Source organism: Perna viridis, chromosome 2 (genome assembly GCF_037379345.1).
Source record: "Perna viridis isolate PV_CMFRI_1.1 ecotype Kerala chromosome 2, ASM3737934v1, whole genome shotgun sequence".
Lineage (NCBI taxonomy): Eukaryota > Metazoa > Mollusca > Bivalvia > Mytilida > Mytilidae > Perna > Perna viridis.
In genome coordinates, this window is record NC_142446.1 from 9,645,571 (window position 1) to 9,666,930 (window position 21,360).

Here is a 21,360-nt window from a genome sequence, read left to right on the forward strand (position 1 = left end):
AACGGCTATCGTTCCTGGTGATCAATATACCTGAACAAATGATTAATCACTGAGGTCGATTGATATCGTTAGTGGCGATCAAATGATCTGAATAAACTGTCTATTGGTAGATCTATGCGATCAAATGGCCAAAACAAATAATTCATAGTTGGTTAGGATCAAATGATCCTTGATTTATCTTTTTTATCCATTTGAGAGTTCGAAGCCTTTCGATTTTCGGTTTAGACTGATTATTACATGTCTTCCCTACAACAAATGGCACAAAATTTAAAGGTACAGTGCCTTTGCTATCTGATTTGGTGTAGTAACAAAGATGGACACACTAAGGTGAGGATAAAGAAGAGGATTAACTTAGCGATTTAGACGACGAACCAGTTGGATATATTTTTTTATTTCTATAACAAAATTGAGTTCATTTTTTAATATTTTTTTCTGAAGTCATCAACTGATGTTTAAATTCGTGTCGACTAGGTTTTTTTTATTATTTTTTTTAACATTTCATTTCTTCTGAAATAAATAAAAAACAAGCATGAATGAAATTGATTTGTGGTACTTGAAGCCTACTCTCGAAAGCATATCTGTCGGCAACTAAAACTAATGTCTCTTATCATCGGTTACTCATACCGCAGGAATGTCGTCATTGTTTGGTGAATTGATCACTAATAGCTAGCTCTTCATGGAGATCGAAAAGTGTTTGAATAAGAATGTATTTCTTTATAATGTCAGATTTAAATTACACTTTAGGCAATTACTGAAGTTACCACGAAACAAATAATACAAATTTTATTCTTTTGAATTGCCCACGGCAAAAAGCAGTTGGAACGGTAAAACTAATGATAATACGATCGAAGAAAGAATACTAATTATAAAATCTTGCATGATATAGCGTATTGACAAATATTTTTTTGTAGAAATTGAAAGGAACAAGGCAAAACATTCTAACGGAATGCCCATTAAATTATGTGGATAAGGACGGGGCTTGTATTCAATTTTAAAATAAAAAGCCAGCATCAAATTCATAGTTGATGGAGAAAAGATTCGGGGCGGTCATTTGGTCACACTACAAGCAGCTAAAAGTGGAAAATATCAAGTCATGGCTAAAATAACAACAAATATACAAAGGATGAAAAAAATTAGTTCCAAATAAATCAATGCTAGAAATTGCGCATTTTGTTAAAAATTAACGATACTTTTAAAATGCTAATCCCTTCTTAAAAAGTAAGTTGGATTTTGCTTTATTTTACCAACATTGCTGCGAAGGCCTTGAATCGGCTTGATGCTATTAGAGTAAGAATCTCAGAAGATTTTGACGTATTTTCCAGTATTGTTATTTTACTAGAAATACTGCAAAGACCTTGATGTTATGTGAGTCTAAGACGCTGTTGACGTATTTGCCAGTATTGTTGTGGCTTGAGTGGCATTCTGTTTTAACTTATTGACAAGGTCTTTACCAGCAATCTATTAACGATTATCAACAGTTTAATGGCTAATATTGATACTGAGAATCGATTTAACGTGTTTACAACAGGCATTTACTTCTGTAGCAGACAAGCGGATGTGTCGTATTGTGCCATTTCAGATAAAAACCTACTCAGTATTGCTTTGCCTATTTGCTTAATTGCTTCATATTATTCCAGTACATTTAACTTTAATAGAAAAGAACGCCATACACAGAACCTAACCTGTAAGAATTGTTTTACATTTTTTCGACTAATGCATTCCACGACTCATCTCAAGAATCTCTTTAAACTGTTCAATTTTGGTCTTGTATTTACACTTCAGTAACACAAAAAAATCCTAAATCCCACAATACATGTGATATGTTATTTGCCCGCCATCATATATGTGATATGTTGTTTCCTGTTTCCTCCCAATAATGTTTGTTTTTTTTTTCCTCCCCATAATATGGTGATATCTGGTTTCCTCTCCATAATATATGAAGACAGTTATTTTTTTTTTTGTGCAAAGCTGTAAGAATATAACCCCTTCACATTTTTTAAGGAATTTTGTACCATATTACTCTTACTCCATAAATTAATTCTTAAGAGATTAAAAGTCTCGTGCAGTAGATTTATTTCATTGGTCAAATTTAAGGTCACGTCAACATCGAATGTTAACGCGAGTTTAGTTGACACCGTTATTACGCGTATAAATATACTAATAGTTCGGAAGTTTTATAACTAGTAATTTTTTTCCGGCCAAACTATTTATTTTCACAATGTTAACAGTTAAAATATTTATTTTTTTATATACATCGAATCAAATTATTTTTTTATTGTACTTTAAAAAAAAAAACGTAATGTTCGGATTTGAGGATAAAAAAATTGATCAAAATTATTTTTTCTCCTCCTTCAAGATAAAAATATTTACTTTCCATGAGGTCGAAGTCACAGCATTCATTTTAAAATTCTATAAAATTAAACGATCGTCCCCTTATTTGTTCTTTATATTTAGCATTTCAGAAATGCACAGAGACGAATTAAAACTAATTGCAACACATTCCCTCCGCATATGATGTCTACTTTTTATACCTTTTTTTCTGTATCCACCAGAGGCTATTCTGTCGTACCCATCCTAATCTTAGTAACTATTTTATCAAGAAACGAATTTCCCTATTTTTAGTAACAATGTGATTGCCCCTTGTTTTTTTTCTTTTTTTCCCACAAAAAATCGAAATTTTAACCAAATACATTCTCGCAATACTTTTCCGTAGTACGCATGCCGAAAGCCGCGCGACAAACATGCGATGTATTTAAAACTATTGGTAAGTGATGCTCAACTGTCAAAATGATAAAATATCACTTTACGGTAATTTTATGGTTACCTGTCCAAGAAAAACACCTGCTTTACCGTTAGCCTCCCGCCAAAACTCCCACCTGTCCTTAACTCTGTTATGATGTTAGTACAACGTTTGTAAAATTGGTTACTCATCTGTGAAGATTAAATATTGTCATGTAAATAGATAGCATAGTAATAACGGCGGTCTATAACGGTATAAAGTAACAGCTTGGGAAATGGTTAGGCCTGGGACAGATGGTGTCTTTACAATGACAAATCTTTTATTGAAATAAGTCACAAAACATACAGAGCACAGTTGGTATTATTAATAAAGCATCTAAGTTGATACAGTTTACAGTAAAGGCATATCTCGGAAATATGATTTGTTTTACAATAAAACTTCCGTCAAATTTTGATAAATTAAATAAACAATTTTAAATGATTCAAACAAAATAAGTCTATACTAACTGCATAACACTTCGCCCTACAAATATACATGTATACTGAATATTACAGTTATGAACGCGACTATAGAATATCGAAAACCTAAAAAAAGCAAAAATAAAAACCCAAATATCAGCCGTAGTATAGCATTCTATCCGACAAAATACTTGAAAATATTAAAACGTCGTTTCTGTCAACAATAAAATACACACAACCAGACCGTATTTCGACCGTTTAGTGACAAGTTGCACTATATAGCATAACACACACACACACACACACACACACACTGAACCCAACCATTCTATAAACATACTGCAACTGTTCCGATTACTCAAAAGTTATATAACATTGCGCACAAACCAGACCGTTCAATTAACCAACCCACACTGTATATAACCAAACATTTGGTCGAACCAAGAACAAAAAAAATGTATTGCACATAACCAGTCCGTTTCTTAAATATGCTGCACATAACTCGACCGTTTCATACATATATTGCACAAATACCGACCGTCAATAAATATATTGCACATATAACGACCGTCAATAAATATATTGCAAATTACTCCATCGTTCATTTATATGTCGCAGATATCACGTAAGTTCAATTCATATATTGCACATTACACGACCGTTCAATAAATTTATTGCACATAGCCCCAACAGTTCAATTTATATATTGCAGGTAACACGAAAGTTCATATAATCTTACCGTTAAAAAAATACACATACATATAAACAATCGTTCAATTGATGTATTGCATACAACCCGACCGTTCAATAAACACAAATGCATATAGCCTAATAGTTCAATAAACACACTGCACATACCCGACCGTTAAATAAATATGAATGCATATTGCCTAATAGTTCAGTTGACATATTGCACATAACCCGACCGTTCAATAAATACAAATGCATATAGCCTAATAGTTCAATTAACACACTGCACATACCCAACCTCTCAATAAATGGAAATGCATATAGCATAATAGTTCAACTTACACATTGCACTTACCCGACCGTTCAATACAAATGCATATATCATAATAGTTCAATTAACATATTGCACATAACCCGACCGTTCAAAATATATACTGCACATAATTCAATCGAAGCAAATACACATTTACATTGGACAAACTATGTGCAGAAGAATTGATATTTACTTATATCTTAGCAATACAAGTTATGTTCGTATAACAAAAAATCCGATCACCAATTCACAAAGAAACAACGAAGCAGTTGGTATCGACTTGTGTGCAATTTTGGTCTAATTCAAACAGATGTGAAAGGATTTAAATCCTGACATACCAAAGTATAAGCATCGATACATAATATTTAAACAGTAGTAAATAACAGATTGTTAAATTCCGATGGTTTTCTATAGAATAGAGTTTGGAAGTTGATTAAATACAATACAACATGAAAAAGATTTGAAACGACTTAAATATATATGTGAAAACTAAAAGTAATTGCACTAAATTGATATTGCACACATCCATAAATATAATATTATACTGAACATAAATAATATAGCTTCATTAAAGTGATAAAATGGATAACTAATTATATATGTACTTGACAGCAACTTCAAAGTAAAATAAACTAAATATTTAATTATGAATAGGACAAAATCACATTTTAGTAAAACAGATTTTATGATTTCAAAAAGGCACCAACTGGCTCTTCAACAAACTCTACTGTGGTGTTTTACAATAAAGTGCACTTCTTAAAAATAAAATCGCCGAAAAACTTCTGAAACTATATATCTATGAAAGGCACAAAGATCAGATTAACAAATTTAACATGGACGATTTACAGAGGGCGGAATCTGTAATAAAATAACCTGAGGGTTTTCTGTCGGGTGGCACTTATTTATATGTCTCGTCAGTCCCGGGGAGCTGAAAAATGAACTTGCACAATATTTACATTTGAAAATATCACTATTCTGTGGCTTTTTTTCGGATGTACCGTTAGATGGACAAATATTGCAATCGTTTATGTTAGTTATGTTATTATTTTGATGTTCGACGTATTGGCGTGTCGTCTGTTGATCGTTTGCGTGGTTTAAAACGTGTTTCCTGAGATATGCTTGACGTCTAAAACTTTTTCCACATGTCTCGCACTGATACTGCCCTTCGTCTTGTGAAGGAGAGTTTCTAAGATCGCCTGCAGTCAAAGATAGAATTTGTTTGTTTAAATTTAACGGTTTTGAATTGTCAACAGTTCCAATATGATTTAAATTGACATTAGCGGGAAGAATCCTCGATGGAATCGCTTGTTTGTTCGTCACATTTTGTCTTGGTTTATGCCATCTTCTATGTGAAGCCAAATTTGCTGGGCAACTAAAGACTTTATCGCATTCAGGACATCGGTATTCGACGTGAACAATACGGGGGCAGCGATGCTGTGCTAATTTGAATGCATCTTCAAACTGTTCTTTACACAAACGACAAACATAGTCTCCAATTTTGTTTTCGATTTTTTCTATAGCAGCCCTTGCCTCTGGTGTTACTTCAACGTAGTTATAGCTGCTGTCTATATCCCCATAAACCACCTTCCCATCATCACAGTCCGATACATCTTTGATGATACAGCCAGAAACTGGCGAGGATTTGTCCTCGTCAAAGTTTATTTTTCTCACCGCTTTGGGTTTTTTAATTGACTTTGGTTTGGATTCATTGTCTGATTGTCCTCTCCTTTTATTAGGGCTGCTTTGTGATGGAGAACCCTTCGGTGAGTAGACTGGAGAAGCGTTAGAGGAAACACAGAGTTTATCAAACGATGAGTAATAAAACGGTGATGGATAATTAGTACTTACAGTTAAGGGTGACTTTGTTGGTGTGAAAGTTAAACATTCCGACGGTTTGACATTTAAATCACAATTATTATTCTCTGCATCCTTTGGAGCCATCACTAAATTTATCGGACTGATTGAATATCCTGAATCTGGCGATCCAAAGTTCGTTCTGATATTTTCTAAATCTTCATTGTTCATTTCTCTCGCATTTGTATTGGTATCTTCACCTGAGTTTCTACGCTCCCTGTAAGATGCAGCATTCGAGTGCTTCGTTCTTTTCACTAAGAAATTCCTCGGCATTTTATAAGATTATTTTCTTATAAGGCACTATTGGTGAACGCTTGAAAACTATTGTTTATTTACATTTGAACGCACGAAAGTTTACGAAAGTCGGAATTTGGTCAACAGTTAATTATTCAGATTATTGATGCCTTTTGTTTCATTAACGCTTCTTCGATTAAGTTTTCAAACGCTTTTCTTGGCGCCCAAAATTAAGACCAAATCCAACTTTTTTTCATTTAATTTTCACTTTATATAGGAACGCTAGAAAACGGCACAAGATTAGCTATTGAATATTCATTTTGGTCGTGTGGCTAACTCCGCCCTCAAGTATCTCTTTTAAACCCTTTGTTCGTATTGGCAAACAATGTATGGCTATGACTTTTAAGTAACGTTATTTGAGTTTCCCACAACTGTCGATCTTTGTTTAATTGTCGTATCGGTATTCTCAGGTAGAAACCATTGTTTACTCATACCATCTTGTATTGGAAATCTATACAGAGTCATGAAAATGAATATTTTTACACGAAATTCCCAGTTTCACGAATGAAATTATAAACATTGAATTGATGGGATTTTGACATGCGGTTTTTTTACAAGCTGAAATTTCAAAAATAAGATATGGGAAAAATCAGAATATGAAAAAAAAACGTAATTAGTATTAAAAATGAAGATCTTTAACCCTATATTCTTGTACTGTAATTAGATACCATTTATAGCTTTGTTGTTAAACTGATTTTATTCTATTTATATTAGCTTCATATCGAAACATATTTAATATATTTATCTACAAGTAAAACAAGGTTTCCCATCGCAATGCCGATAACTAGCGAAAAATCCAGTCTAAATCCCTTGGATTTATTTTGATTTGATTTTTGAAATCCGAACATTATTATAATGAAACTGTTTTAACATCAAAGAATCAGAAATTGCGCGTGCTTTATGAAATTGAATTTCGCACGTGGTAATTTGCATACAGCTGTTGACGCACGAGACACGACTTTCACACGCATTTCTTTGTGATTAAACTAATTCTGAAATATAATTTTATCCAAGCAATTTGGAATTTTTAAAATCAATAGTCTTTAGAAGTTTGTTATCCTTGTTTCTTTGTCGCCGATCATTGAGCGTGCCAATATACTGATGCTATTAATTTAGGAAGAACGAATAATAGCCTACCATCAGAAATTCTCAATGAAATATCAGAAAATGATTTGCCATGTTTTATGTTATGTAAAGAAATGAAAAAGTAAAGTGATTATTTAATCATTTGTTATATCGATTTTCATAACAACATAACTATGCTGATGTAATTATAAACAAGTAAAGAACCCAATGCTACCATATGAAACTAAACCCGAGCCTCTCTAAGTACAAATCACGGACAAACTATCCCAAGACCATTCGGAGTTCTTAACACGGACAAACTATCACAAGGCCATTCGGAGTTCTTATCACGGACAACCTACTGCAGATTAATTGGCAGTAGTATTCCCGGACAAACTACCTTGAGGCCATTCGGAGTTCTTATCAGAGACAAACTACTCCAGAACCATTCGGAGTTATTAATACGGACAAACTATTCCTTGATCTTCACAGTACTTACAATGGACAAACTGATAATTGGTCACTGACAGTACTAATCACGACCTAACTGCTCCGGGGTCATTCAGGGTACTTAACAGGGACATACTATAATCCCGTCCCATTCACAGTTCTAATCACGGACAAACCAATTTTGTCCCATCACATAATTCTAATCAACCTATCCTGTCTCAATCATAGCACATATCAAGAATAAACTTCTCCAGAGTCATTCACAGTACTAGCCATGGACGCAACAAACGTTGACCATTCGGAGTACTTAACACACACACAAACCACTTCTGTGCTAAGCAAAGCACTAACCTCTTTGGACACTCCTCACCAGGCCATTCAACTAATAGCATCCCAGTGCCATTCATAGTACTAACCACAGACAAACTTATAATACTGACAACAGACAAACTTATAAAACTTACCGCGCACAAACTAATATACTGACCACGCACAAACTAATAGTACTGGCCACAGACAAACTAATAGTACTGACCACAGACACACTAGTAACTAATAGTACTGACGGCGGAAAAATTAATAGTACTGAACACACACAAACTAATAGTACTGATCACGCACATACTAATAGTACTGACCGCAGACAAACTACTGTATTTTACGCTGTATTTCTTTCGTATACCATTCAATACCATTCACAGTGAGAAAATAATAAATACAATGACTGAAGTTTGGTGAATACTTCTGGTACGATAGTTTGAATCTAAGTTACGCTATTTGCTTAGCTAGAGTCGGGAATTTCTCAGATGATGCTACAAAATCTTTACCCTGTTTACTGATAAACTTTCATAAAAGTGTATTTTGTCTTCTTCACTTTTTTGTAAAGTTAACATATGTCTCACCACAAACATAGAATTTGCAATAAAATATGGCATATCTATATTCTGTACGATTCTATCGGATTTTATTGGATTTTTTTTAAATGTAACATTTTCGTAGACAGTGAACACCAATTATTGAAACTAAATATGGTTGTCCCAAGGGTTTCAGGTTTTATGTATCTGAATGATGTTGACCTTATCTAGAAGATCTGAAAATCAACGAGGCATGCCAATTCATTACAGCTATTTAAGGTTAGCCACTTCACTGCAATTCATTCCATCAACTTCTAATCAAATTGCATGATAAAAATTCATCTCGTTTATTATATTTAATTACAAAAATTATTTCCACCAGATTACTGCTGTTTTGTTTCCATTATTGTTTACACTTTGGCGACTATCGTTTTTTACTGTTTCTAGGAGGAATTAGAAAAAAAAAAGATTTCGATTCTGTATAATTCGGTGATATCTATACAATACTTTTACGTTTCTGTCATTTCAAGTTTTAAAACTCCAAGCACAGGTTCTATTAGAAAATTAATTTCGATTTTCCCATAATTGAAAGTTTTCATTTTAAGGTATGGCTAACATTTTTCATAAATTAAGACATTTTTGTAATACAATTGATCTGTCTGACCAAGGCGACAAAGGACGAATAAGGATACCGCACAAGGCAGATGTTCCCAAGACCGTGAATGTGTGCGCGTGGCGGGAACACGACAGAAGTACGACACCTTTTACATTGGTGCATTATGTTTTTACCGAACAAAGCCGTATAGAATTGTTTAACGGTAGTGTTGACTCTATTACCTGAGAAATATTTACTGTGCGCTCATGTTGAGTGCTTTTATAACTGAAAGTAACGGTATTTAAAGGAGATAATGGTATTGACATAATAATAATAAAATACAGAGATTATTGCAGTACTTATACTTTGTAACCGACATCTGTACTATTTCTGTAAGGGTCTATTCAAGTTATGAAATCCAACATATGGCAAACGACACAATCAATAAAAACGATCAGAAAAATATATAAAATTTAATAAATTAATTGAGCACCTGTAGATGCATTACAGGTATTCAGTTGTGTTGATTTGCAGAAGTGATAAAATATTTTACAATTTTACATGAATCGTTGAATCATTTTGATCAATTAAGCTAATTAGTTTATTTTTATTATAATTATGTCAATAGTACTGTAATATAAACGGAGCTGTTCACAAACTATAACATTAAAAGCTAACATCAAACATGTTAAATAGTGAAGGTTTACATCTATACACCAGAAACATACGGGTAATTATCAATTTCTGAAACTTGTCGTTAAAAACGCTTCAGAATTAACAAAGCAAAATTTCATATGCAGCTATCTGCAGGTGATTTTATTTTATAGAAGATGTTATCGTGCAAGTTTTATTTAGAAAATAAATTAGCCTTTAACAGTCATAATGACCGCGTGTTCTTCAATGATAATATAAATCGATACGGTATAATGATATGGAGATCCTAACTGAGTAACTTTTACTGCAGTTTCTGCGTAAACAAGAACAAAAGATAGCTGCAACATGGTGCCAACGTAATATTTGAAATCTTGTCATAAATCATACACGTGTTACCTAACATAGTCATACGGACTCATCCGCTGTACGACCATTTCTCTATGGATTCCATTGTAATACACCGGAATGCAGATGTTACCAAGAAAGCCGTTTATACTGCGGGATGTGATCATGAATGTTGATACAAGATAAGACAAAGTCTACAATATAATATTTATGTAAGTACTAATGATATAAAACGTACAGAATCGCACATTGAATTAAAAAAGAAAGAGAAACTGTGAATGCGTCAAATAGACACAAACACCAAAATGAAAAAAACAAAACAAAACAAAACAAAACAGTGAAAAAAAATGAAAAAAAAATAAAAGGCCAAAATCAGCTTATGGGCCTTCAATAAATGGTGAGAAATTTTCAACACCCGGAGTCTGCCGTCGACTGCCACATGAAACAGCAAATATATACAGTTCAGCGAAATGGATATTACACTCTATCCTAAACATTAAAAAGGTGAAGGGACATTATGATTATGGAAAAAATCAACTTTGTTATACTAAATTAAAAATTACTCAAAACGTTTTTAGATACATGTATATAGATAAAAAGTTTTATGGCTTTATATACATGTATATAGATGCAAGGTTTTATGACTTTAATTCATTGTAGTGACATTACAGTGGTGCTACAATTGTACTTCATTTAACAAAAAGTGCTGGTCAAGAATTCTAAAATTTCTTGCTTTTTTGGATAAATTTATGGCAAGTACGACTGAAAAGTGACCAAAAAATTGAAACTGAACTTATCTAAATTTGGTAAATTCCAAGCAATTCTTATGTCCTTTAAAGGAAAGAATTTTCAGAGGTCCTGATGTTTTCCGAGTTGTTATGGATTCAAGTCTCCAAATTTACAAATAACATTTAATACTTCAATTGTATTTTAGACAAAAAAAAAGATATCAATTTTATCATGACTATTTTAGCAATATCTGCGTGCATGTGTGAATGTGTAACTTTTATGTGTTTTATTTTTGTTTCTGTTTTATTTGTGTTTTGGGACGTCCAGTAAACTCACCAAATCTAATTTACAATTATCTACTATAAATCGATTTAAATGGCATTTGCTACTCCACGATTTGCGTGCTTTTGTAGTCACTCTACTATAGTGAACCATCGTTAATTGAGGCGCGATATTGGAATAGAAAGAACGGGACATCTGTATTCCGATCCTATCAATCCATCATAATGCCGGTAAATGAACACGGTATATGTGGTCACACTAACGCCTCATTGAATAAGCTGTCGGGTCATTGCACGCCAATACTCTTTTAGTGTGACTGTTTCATTGTCATTTTAACGACGTGGTTAAATTAGACGGTTGCTATTAAGTACAGTCTATGCCCGAATGTATATTTATTAAACGACTTCACAATATACTATTGTTAATGTGCTCACCATATACAAATACATAACAGAAACAAAATAAATAACAGCATAATAGTTCAATTTGTCCTGATATAAATTCCAATTGAATGTCCATATAATTTCATTTTGATACACATTCTCTTGAATTGATTTATACGACGATCTTGTTTTTCTTAGATATTTTATTATATATTTTCATTAGTGTTTTAATGATAGTGTGCTTATCTGTTGCTGTTGGATTTTTAACTCCCTTACAGGAACAGCGAGTACTCTTTCGAGGTAGGTAGAGCTTGTTGTCTTTTGTTCTATCAGTCAAGGGGTTTGTATCCTGTATCAATCTCAAGTAATAAATCCTAATGCGACAGATTTTTAGAGTTCGTTCCATTGTTGTCCCGGATTAGATGGAGGGTTGGGCGTTAACAAAGATGTTTAACCCCGCCACATACTTTATGTGCTTGTCCTAAGCCAGGAACATGTAGTCCAGTGGTTGTAGTTTTTTAATGTTAATTGTTATTCTTTTTTCGTTTTTTCTGAGACGTTATATATTGATTTGTTGTGACATGTATAGTTAATTTGATAATTTATCCTACATAATAACACCTAGATGAACTATCCCGTACTACCATACATCGTGTACTAAGTTACATCTCCTATGAGGAGGAATGACCCGGCCACCGAAAGCTGTATTTTTTATATAGCCTAGCTGGCCGAGTGGTCTAGGGCACTGGACTTTGTGCAGGCGGTATTGCCACAGACGTCACAGCGGTACAAGTTCGAGTCCCGCGGAGGGAACGACAAAAAATGCAATCAGCTACATGTGTACCAACAAAAATAAGTAAATACAATTCTCGTTTAATAATAAATAATCTAATAGAATTTTCTAGGGTAATATGACTTTTCCCAAACCGCCCATAAGCCAAAGAAATTTGTGACCACATGAAAAAATACGGTGATTCAAAGTAATAAGTACGTCAAATATAACTTCAAGATTGTACATATAATAGGCCAAGTAATTACGTGTACAGTTGATCCCCTTACTTTCCCTACAAATTTCAATAATTCATGTGTAATATTTCTTAAACCTGGTCAACAGTTAAAACCTGCACTGAGACAGGGCAACTACTAAGCAAAACTGCACTGAGACAGGGCAACTACTAAGCAAAACTGCACTGAGACAGGGCAACTACTCAGGAAAACCTGCATGAGACAGGGCAACTACTCAAGAAAACTGCACTGAGACAGGGCAACTACTCAGTAAATCTGCCTGGTTGTCTTTCAATAAGATGAATCAAAACAAATATACTTACACACTTATAGTACGCGAAACGATAAAAGAAAATCGTGTCGTAACAAAAGTTGGAACCAGTTTATGGAAGTTCTTGCATAATTACTAATCAGCTAATAATAGGAAAAACGTGTTTGAATTGAAATTTTCATTCAACAGTTTCCAACCTATCAAACACTACAACACCGTGGTTTTAGGCTTAAAATATTAATGAAAGTAATGGTATTTATTAGTGGTGGTATTTTCTATCTGATTTCAGACAATTCAATCTATTGCTGGTCTTTTTAACTGAAATGTCAATAGTTTCAATATTTGATTCTCCTTGTTTTATTCTGATTAGTCTGTAATAACAGAACATGACATTTGAATATTTCCCCAATATCTGTATAAAAATCAGGCATCTATTGAGCGTCAATTATGGCCATTAAAGACCGTCACTTATTGCATTTAAACACGAATGATGGTAGTATTGTTCTTTAACAGCATGTACTGGCAGCCTCTCGTGATAACTGAATCACTCGTCTGGCTGAAGCCTTTGTCATCACCCAAAATTGAAATGTATATGATACTCGAGAAATCTCTTCTAAACAGAAGAATGCCGGCATAAATTCACACTTTAGAAGATTAAACGGAAACTTGACGCTGGAATCACGCTCCTGGTTCCTTTCTGAAGCACAGCAGTAGACCAGATAATCCACGTAGTTACCAAACATTTTATACAAATTATCGCATATTACTCGGTATTGGTAAAATTAATAACCGTTCGACTGTCACTTGTTGGTATTGAATCTCCAGAAGTGTTTTATTAAATGACAGATGCCTTGATTAATCTGAAAAAAGGAAATGATTCTGTTACAGTCACAACGAGATACCAGCAACGACGAGCAAGTTCTGATCAATATCGCAGGCGACACGCTGCACGTGCATCAGCGCGAACATACTAAGAAAGTTGGGAACAATAGCGAGCTTCAGCGGAGTTGAGTAATTTCTATTGAATAATTTCAGAAACAACAAAGACATGTGCGGTAGCATTAATGAAACACAAATCATTTTTCATCAACAACTTTTAATTTGACATTTTTGAAAGTTTCATTTATGGATGACTGCAGGGTTTTATGAAAATTCCATTGGCGTAGAAATTATTTCAACGATAAACATCTCGTTTTACATTTTTCTATCAATTTGAAAATAATCATTTACATGAACAGAATAAGACAGCGACATCTAACACGCTAATTATAATGTTAGTCATAAAGACAATGTCAAAACGAAAATATATATAGATTTTTAATATTTCACATCAGTTTGAAACGGTGACCTTATCTGGCAAGCAATTCGCACTAATCTTTTCATCTTTTAATTTCATAATAATTTTATAAAGTTCATTGGTCCTTTCTGACTGCGTAACAGATGAACAAAATATTAAATTTTGGTAAGTTTGGTAAAGCAGAAAGGATTATGAAATTTACTATTTTACTTTGTTCACCTGCCTAAGAATAAAGCAAGCGCGTGAGACTGAGCGGTTTGATCGATTTGTAGTAAGACAGGTGGAAATTTATACCATTTGTGGCGCGTGAATATACAAAAATTCAATAGTTAAAGTCCTCTAATTGGTTAAAAAGTTTTTTTTGTGTTTATCTTTTACCAGTCCCAACTACCGCGAGTCTTTCAAACATGAAAACAAAAGCCATGCAATGAATTAAATATGAAAAGGTCATAAAAGGATATTTAATGAAACCATGTGTCGCGCGTGCCACCTGCTTATTGGTGTTGGTAAAGAACTTGGGAGGGATTTATAAACAAGCGGTTAATCTATTGTCTGCATTCAATAAAAAAAAATCATTTAGGTACGAAGAACTGTGATTTTTATGGAAAACAGTAAAAGAAAAAACCGAAAAACCTCAAATGCACTATTTAGTTATTATGCTAAACTCTAAACAAAATCGAAGGAATTGTAACTAAAAAAAAAAAAAAAACAAAAAAAAACAAAAAAAACAGCAGGCAGTCCGTAACATTTTTTTTTTTATAAATAAAATAAAAGTGATATTTATGATAGTCTAATTGTAGTGCTTTGTAATTCCAAATTATTCTTCGACACTTACCACTGAAACTGTTTGTTTTTGTCCTGGACACCTGCTTCGAGTTTCCATGAGAACGAATGTAAATTGATCTTTCAATACTGAAATCTATATTCTATAATCGGCGTTCCCTTTGAGGTTACATGCGAATGTAATCCTCAGAAATTCATACGACACGCGCGCATGGCACCTGCATTAACAGACATATTTATTTTACCCGCCAAGAATTCTGATAGGCCAGATGTCGCTTACTAGTCAATATTTAGTGTTCCAAAGTTAAAATGCAATTTACACATAATTCATTAGGGAAATCTAAAAGGTATAATTTATTTTAAGGTTGTATTTGAAGTAAATGCCGATGACTGTTGATTTAAAATAGATACATGCAATTTACAGGCCTCTACAGCCATTCTCAGGGCTCCTAAATATACTAACTTATTCTGGATATGTTCCTGACCACACATATACCCGTACCGTAGCGTATGGTCTGAGCCATAATTATTTATATGCCTGAATGGTCGGGTCAATAAGCTGGACCTTGTGCTGTAAATAACTAAATTTTATTTATAATTGAGTAAATAATACATAATTAAATAATAGCTTTTAACGCGCACTGGTCTAAGAAATGAAAATATATACATGAATATGTCTCATGACCTCTAGTAAAAACTTATTGCATTACATCTGAATTGGTTTAAATAAATTGAAGGAAAATAATGATTGAACACTCTCTTTAAACAAACGATTGGCTGGTGGCCTAAACCGAACGCATATACTGTCGGACTATATGGAGTTTTTTGGAAGCCTACGAGTTTGCCTTACGTAAACCCATATTCCACATAATATGGGAATAAATACCGCACGCGAAGGGTTCAGGTCACATGCCTATATCTATATTGTAGCATAATCGGGGTCCACATACGACTTTACGGTAGGCATATCCAAGACTATATACGTATATTTGGACAAAGTCTATAATTTTCTCAGAATTAGTCATTCGAATATGGCACATATAGAAAGATTAAAATATTAAGTTGAACGTATAAGCAAAGAGCAATACGTTTAGAATATGTCGTTGATCGTTGATAGAAAAATACCTTACATTTGACGTAAATGTCTGCTCGGGAAACTACGGAAACAGTTAAATGAAGATTTTTATTATTTAGAGGCACTGATTTTCCATAAGGCTCTCTATAAAGTTGTACTGAACTCAATTTCGATTCAGTTAATAGAAATAATATACATTTAATATGATAAATACAGGAAACACAAAATCAAATAACAAATTAAGTACAGGAAGGTACTGGAAATATTGCCTATACACCAAAAATATTTTTACTTATGCCTTTTTTTTTATAAATTATATTTGATATTCTAGTTTACACCTATTCTGCGTTTCAAAGTAATGAAAAAGATAAATATTTTGTAAAATTTGAGAGAAATGATGACAATTTGACATTAAATTCCCTGATTGGTTGCAATTGTCCACACCATTTTCGTTTAATATTCTTTTGTCTTCTTTTATAACAAATTTTGTTTCGTGATGTAATCGTTGTAATTTGTAGGTAAGGTTCGGTGATGTCGACATAGAATGCAAATCGGACCCTTTTTTATTTGTCGTAATCAAATGCCTCATGAAATTAATAAGTTTCCAGTACTTTTAAATTGTCTGATTTTCCCACTGATATAACTTTTTAAAACACAGGCAAATTGAAGAATTTATACTTCACATTTCATTGTCGAAGACTTCATTTCAGATTGAGCAGGTCAATGGCCATTAACATTTTATTTCGAATTATACGGAAAGACTATAACTGTACTGGAGTTAAAAAAAAGCTTTGCGCTTTTATAAAACGTAGGCATTTGAAGATTTCCTCAGATTTTCATCATATTTATGTTTGATACACTTATACACACATAGCAGAGTCAATTTATTTATTATACGGAAATATTCATTATATATATATATATATGTAGAACTGATGAATGAATACATTTTGTTTTTTTTTGTTATCAGAGGAAGAATTAGTGCCGTTTTTAAAGGAAGTATTTTTTGTCAAAGCTTTTTATAGTTTATTAAAGTACCTTTCCTTTAAAAAAATAATTTAAAAAATGTGTGGCACGTGATAGAAATTAATTCACTAATTCACTAATTGCGTGGTACCTGGCACAATAACACTTAGAATGCACTTTGAGTAAGGGAGATAACTTATGTTAAATCTTCCCTACAAAATGTTTACAAGGAACATCTTTTCAAAATGTGGATTTTTTTTCTCATCAAAGTTTAAATAGTGGAATATCAGGTCTATGTTTGCAGTTATTTCAAACCTTTTATATGTACATTTAAGAGGGTGTCCATGGAGGACCCAGACAGTGGTTGGCCCGCCCAAAAAAAATTGTTTACTAAACATTTTCACAAACCCATGTTTCCTAAAAAAAACTGAATGTTGGTTTGTAATTTAATGAACTGGGAAGAATGAAATAAATTAGATAGAAAGCACTGGCAACTTAAAAATAAATGGAAATAACTCTTCGATTTGTCGTTAATTTAAATCATTTGTAAGGAACTTTGACATAAAACGTTTATTCTGAGTAATTCATTTTTGATGACGAAAATCCATGTTCTTTCTGAAATAAATATGAGTTTAACATAGCATTTGAACAAGATAAAACAGACAAACAAACAAACAAACATAAAAAACAAAAAACAAAAAAAACCTGAATGGTGGGATAAAATTTACTCTGTGCCACCCCTTTCACAGGATCTGCCTAGTTTCTACATGTGGACAGTCTCTTAAACAGGTAAATATAATTGCAATATATAAACCATCGTTTAGGTCTTTTTTTTATATTTAAAGTTTACTGATATAGAACAAGAACACAGAAAATAAGGAAATTAAATATCGACCTTCTCGCCTTAAAGTGTGAACAGAACTGACAGAATGACAGTTTTGAACACCACATTTAATAGAAAGTGTGAAATTATTTTCTGAAAATGACACGGTAAATTGTTTATTTGTAATGACCGTGTTTTTGGCATTCCGGACCATTGAACAATTAAGTACAAATTAGAGAAATAGAAATAGAATCATAACGTAACGTCTTCATTGTTTAAAATTTGTAAGAAAGAAGTCGTCACGGATCGTTTAAGGCCTTCAAGACATCAGTCCAAAACTTTTCCTGGAAACACGGTTCTTCTGACCAAGTAATATAGGTCGTCATGTTTATCATGTCTCTAATGGAGCGAGGCATTTCATTCTTATGAATATTTTCAAGCATTATTATTACTAAAGAAGTGGTGTCGTCATTAAGAAATTTTCGCTGGGCTAGTCTTGTTTCGAACAAGCACCAATCACTTTGAACCATAGCCCGAGACAACACTAAGATAATTTTTTTGCTTTCGGCTATACAGTCGGCAATATTATCTACGATCAGCTTTCCGACAACAAAGTCTCGATAATGAATACATAACTTGTGTCCGTTACTAACTTCTATAATGTCAAGGAATTTAGAATGTACCCAATGTCGATCTTCTTCACTGTAGACGACAAAACCTGAGTAAAGAAAGCATTCATTACTTTTGATACAGTTATAGCTTCTTTGTTTGGTTCGATAAAGATATATCCAGTACCTTATGTGCCATCTTCCTTTATAAACCAGGCTTAAAACAGCGACGCCAAAAATTCCTAACAATGACAGAATAGTACAAATATATTTCAATGTTGCAATCTCTTGTGATTCACACTGGGAATCGGTTGGAAAGTAATCGGCTAGTCTTGTTCCATCCATGTCTGGTGGATTAACACAGAAATAATTAGCTGGGTAACTTTCAAATAAATCTGGCCTTTTTTCAATCCATCGCTGAATCCACTTACGAAACCATAGATTTTTACAGCTACAGTAGAAGGGGTTCCTGGCCAAATTAATTCTGGTGAGATCTGACATCAATGTGAATGGGAAAGACGTATCATTAAAAACATTGATGTAATTGTGTTGTAGTCGCAATGTCTTAAGCGTCGATAAATTACCGAATACATCTTGACCAGTCCACGATGAAATGTGATTATACGATAAATCCAATAGCTCTAACATAGTCATCTTACTGAAAATTTCAGATGGTATAGTTCTAAACCCACAGGAGGTCATTTTTATTGCCCTCAAATTCGGAGTTTTGTACAACAAACGTTGAAGATACCCATCAGAGAGGTTAAATATATTTTCACTAAGATCCAACGTTTTAAGTTTGGGTATTCCACCAAAAGTATTGTTAACATCGAAAAAAGAGTCATCTGATGTTTTGGTAAATGCAAATTTATTCTTGGCAAAATACAAGTTTTCTAAAGATTCACTTTTAAAAGCATATTCTTCTATTGCAAACAAGCGATCCCCTAGATGATTCAAGTACAGCGTTTTTAAAGAGGTCAAATTGACAAATGTATTGCTTACTATCTTTTTGACAGGATTCCTGCCCAGATATAATTCTTCGAGATTATCCAAACAAGAAAAGCGATTCTCGAAATAATTCACGAAATTAGAATTCAAATTTAGAATCTTCAAACTCGGGAAGTTACAGGATTCATTTGTAGTAAACAGTTTAAAGTCGACCTCAACATAGTTGTGGTGGATCTGAAGCTCTCTAAGCATTGCCATTCGCCCAGGTATGATACAGTCAATGTTATTGTAGGCTATATTGAGAAATGTAAGATGAGGCAAATTGCAACTTAGACTACTAAAGTCAACTTTCTTTATGTTATTCCTTGTCATGCTTAATTCGCTGATATTATATTTAGATAAAGCAAAGAAGATCCCGAGTGGTTCTGTTTTCAATCCACATGAATTTATTTTTACTATAGTCAAATTTGTGGATTTGATATTTGAAATACAACTTTCAAACTGAGAAATATTCAGTTCTCCATTGCCACTGAAATCTATTTCAATTAAATGTTTCAAGTGAGAAAGTGCATCAGCTGATATATTAACTATACCATTATGACGGAAAATGAGACATTCGAGGTTTAAATTTTCGAGTTTCAAGAACGTGCTTCTTTTGATTTCAGGCAGAAACATTCCTGTAAAAGTCAAATTCCGAACAAAATTTGGGAATGCTGGCACACCGCGATATGTTCCTCCACTACATACAGCAGAATAGGTTACATTACTACACGTACAGTATTGTGGACAGGGCTGTTCGCCTGATGCAAGAGAGATAATTCCAAATAGACAAATTGAAAAATGAAACACGGTCATAATGACAAGCATTCACTTATCAGCTGCTCCGGCCTGTAAAGTATAGAGTACAAAATGGATCAAAGTATGATAATGTAATACACATGAACGTTATACGTATAGTGTACAAATGAACATGAAGAATAAGGAGGGCACTGTGAAGCAATCATCCATTTTAGGATCAAATATTTTGCCCTAAGTTTTTAACAACGTCTTTCCTGACCATCATTTTTTATTTTATTTAGCATAAATTAGTCCCTTTATTTCGCCTAGGCTCAGCAGCACACAGAAGCCGTAATATTATTCCTTTACTCGTGTAGAAGATATCCTATTTATAGAAAAGGGATCGGATATGGTGAAACGCAACAAATAAACTAGCGTATAACCTTAAAACAAAATAGTAAATGTATTAAAAGATCACCAAAGTCTTCAACAAGCGTGAACTCACCTTTAAGTAAGCTCTGAAAAGCCCCGATAACAAAAGTCATAAAATCCACAGTAACAGAAGGATGACGTTTCTTCAGAACAAACTAAAAAGTCACACCCCGTATCTCCATCCCCCGTCCGCCATCCCATAATGGCAAAAAAGTAAATTACTTACAGAAAAGGGTAAACATAAATTTTGTTTAGACTTCCTTAACAGCTTAATATAGAACTGAAATGACTTTTGTACTTCCCCAATAACTTGATAGTATGAAGTAACAAGGAAGCTTTATAAAATAAAATCGAGCAAGTCATGGACGATGTCCTTTTCTAATTTTGAAGTATATCAGCATTTTAAGTTATCGTACCTGAGGAAATGTGAACAAAAACGTCTAATTTAACAACATATGTAATCTTTGTATCACATAGTCTTGAAAGTGTATTTTTCAATTTGATTATCCACGTTGCGGGATGAAAATAAATTAGATTTTGACTTGATCTAGATTTTTTTAACTACAATATATCTGTACGTTTTGGTATGAATTCGTTCCTCCAAACATTAGAATCCGATGCTCAATATTTTTATTCTGAACGTTTTATAAAAAAAAATTAAGTTTTCAA

The 21,360-nt window shown here is 33.2% G+C and overlaps 2 protein-coding genes across 3 annotated transcripts; both read right to left on the bottom strand.

The window, feature by feature from the left end:
• Window positions 1-3,047: 3,047 nt before the first annotated feature.
• Window positions 3,048-6,719, bottom strand: LOC148623570 (insulinoma-associated protein 1a-like). Its single transcript, XM_088565472.1, has one exon. It carries the CDS (start codon window positions 6,326-6,328, stop codon window positions 5,030-5,032), a length of 1,299 nt encoding a protein of 432 aa, XP_088421598.1. The 5' UTR covers window positions 6,329-6,719; the 3' UTR covers window positions 3,048-5,029.
• A 10,927-nt stretch (window positions 6,720-17,646) lies between these two features.
• LOC148623571 (toll-like receptor 2) lies at window positions 17,647-21,059 on the bottom strand. Of its 2 annotated transcripts, none has more exons than XM_088565475.1 (2): window positions 20,918-21,059; window positions 17,647-20,370 (listed from the first exon to the last, which is right to left on the bottom strand). In XM_088565475.1, exon 2 carries the CDS (start codon window positions 20,347-20,349, stop codon window positions 18,226-18,228), a length of 2,124 nt encoding a protein of 707 aa, XP_088421601.1. In that variant the 5' UTR covers window positions 20,350-20,370; window positions 20,918-21,059; the 3' UTR covers window positions 17,647-18,225. The 2 variants fall into 2 exon arrangements, with proteins under 2 accessions (XP_088421601.1, XP_088421599.1); XM_088565473.1 differs by having other exon boundaries at window positions 20,765-21,018.
• Between the last annotated feature and the right edge of the window lie 301 nt (window positions 21,060-21,360).

Coding starts and splice junctions, on each gene's coding strand:
- LOC148623571 (XM_088565475.1), bottom strand. CDS start 20,349: ATGCTTGTCATTATGACCGTGTTTCATTTTTCAATTTGTCTATTTGGA.
- LOC148623570 (XM_088565472.1), bottom strand. CDS start 6,328: ATGCCGAGGAATTTCTTAGTGAAAAGAACGAAGCACTCGAATGCTGCA.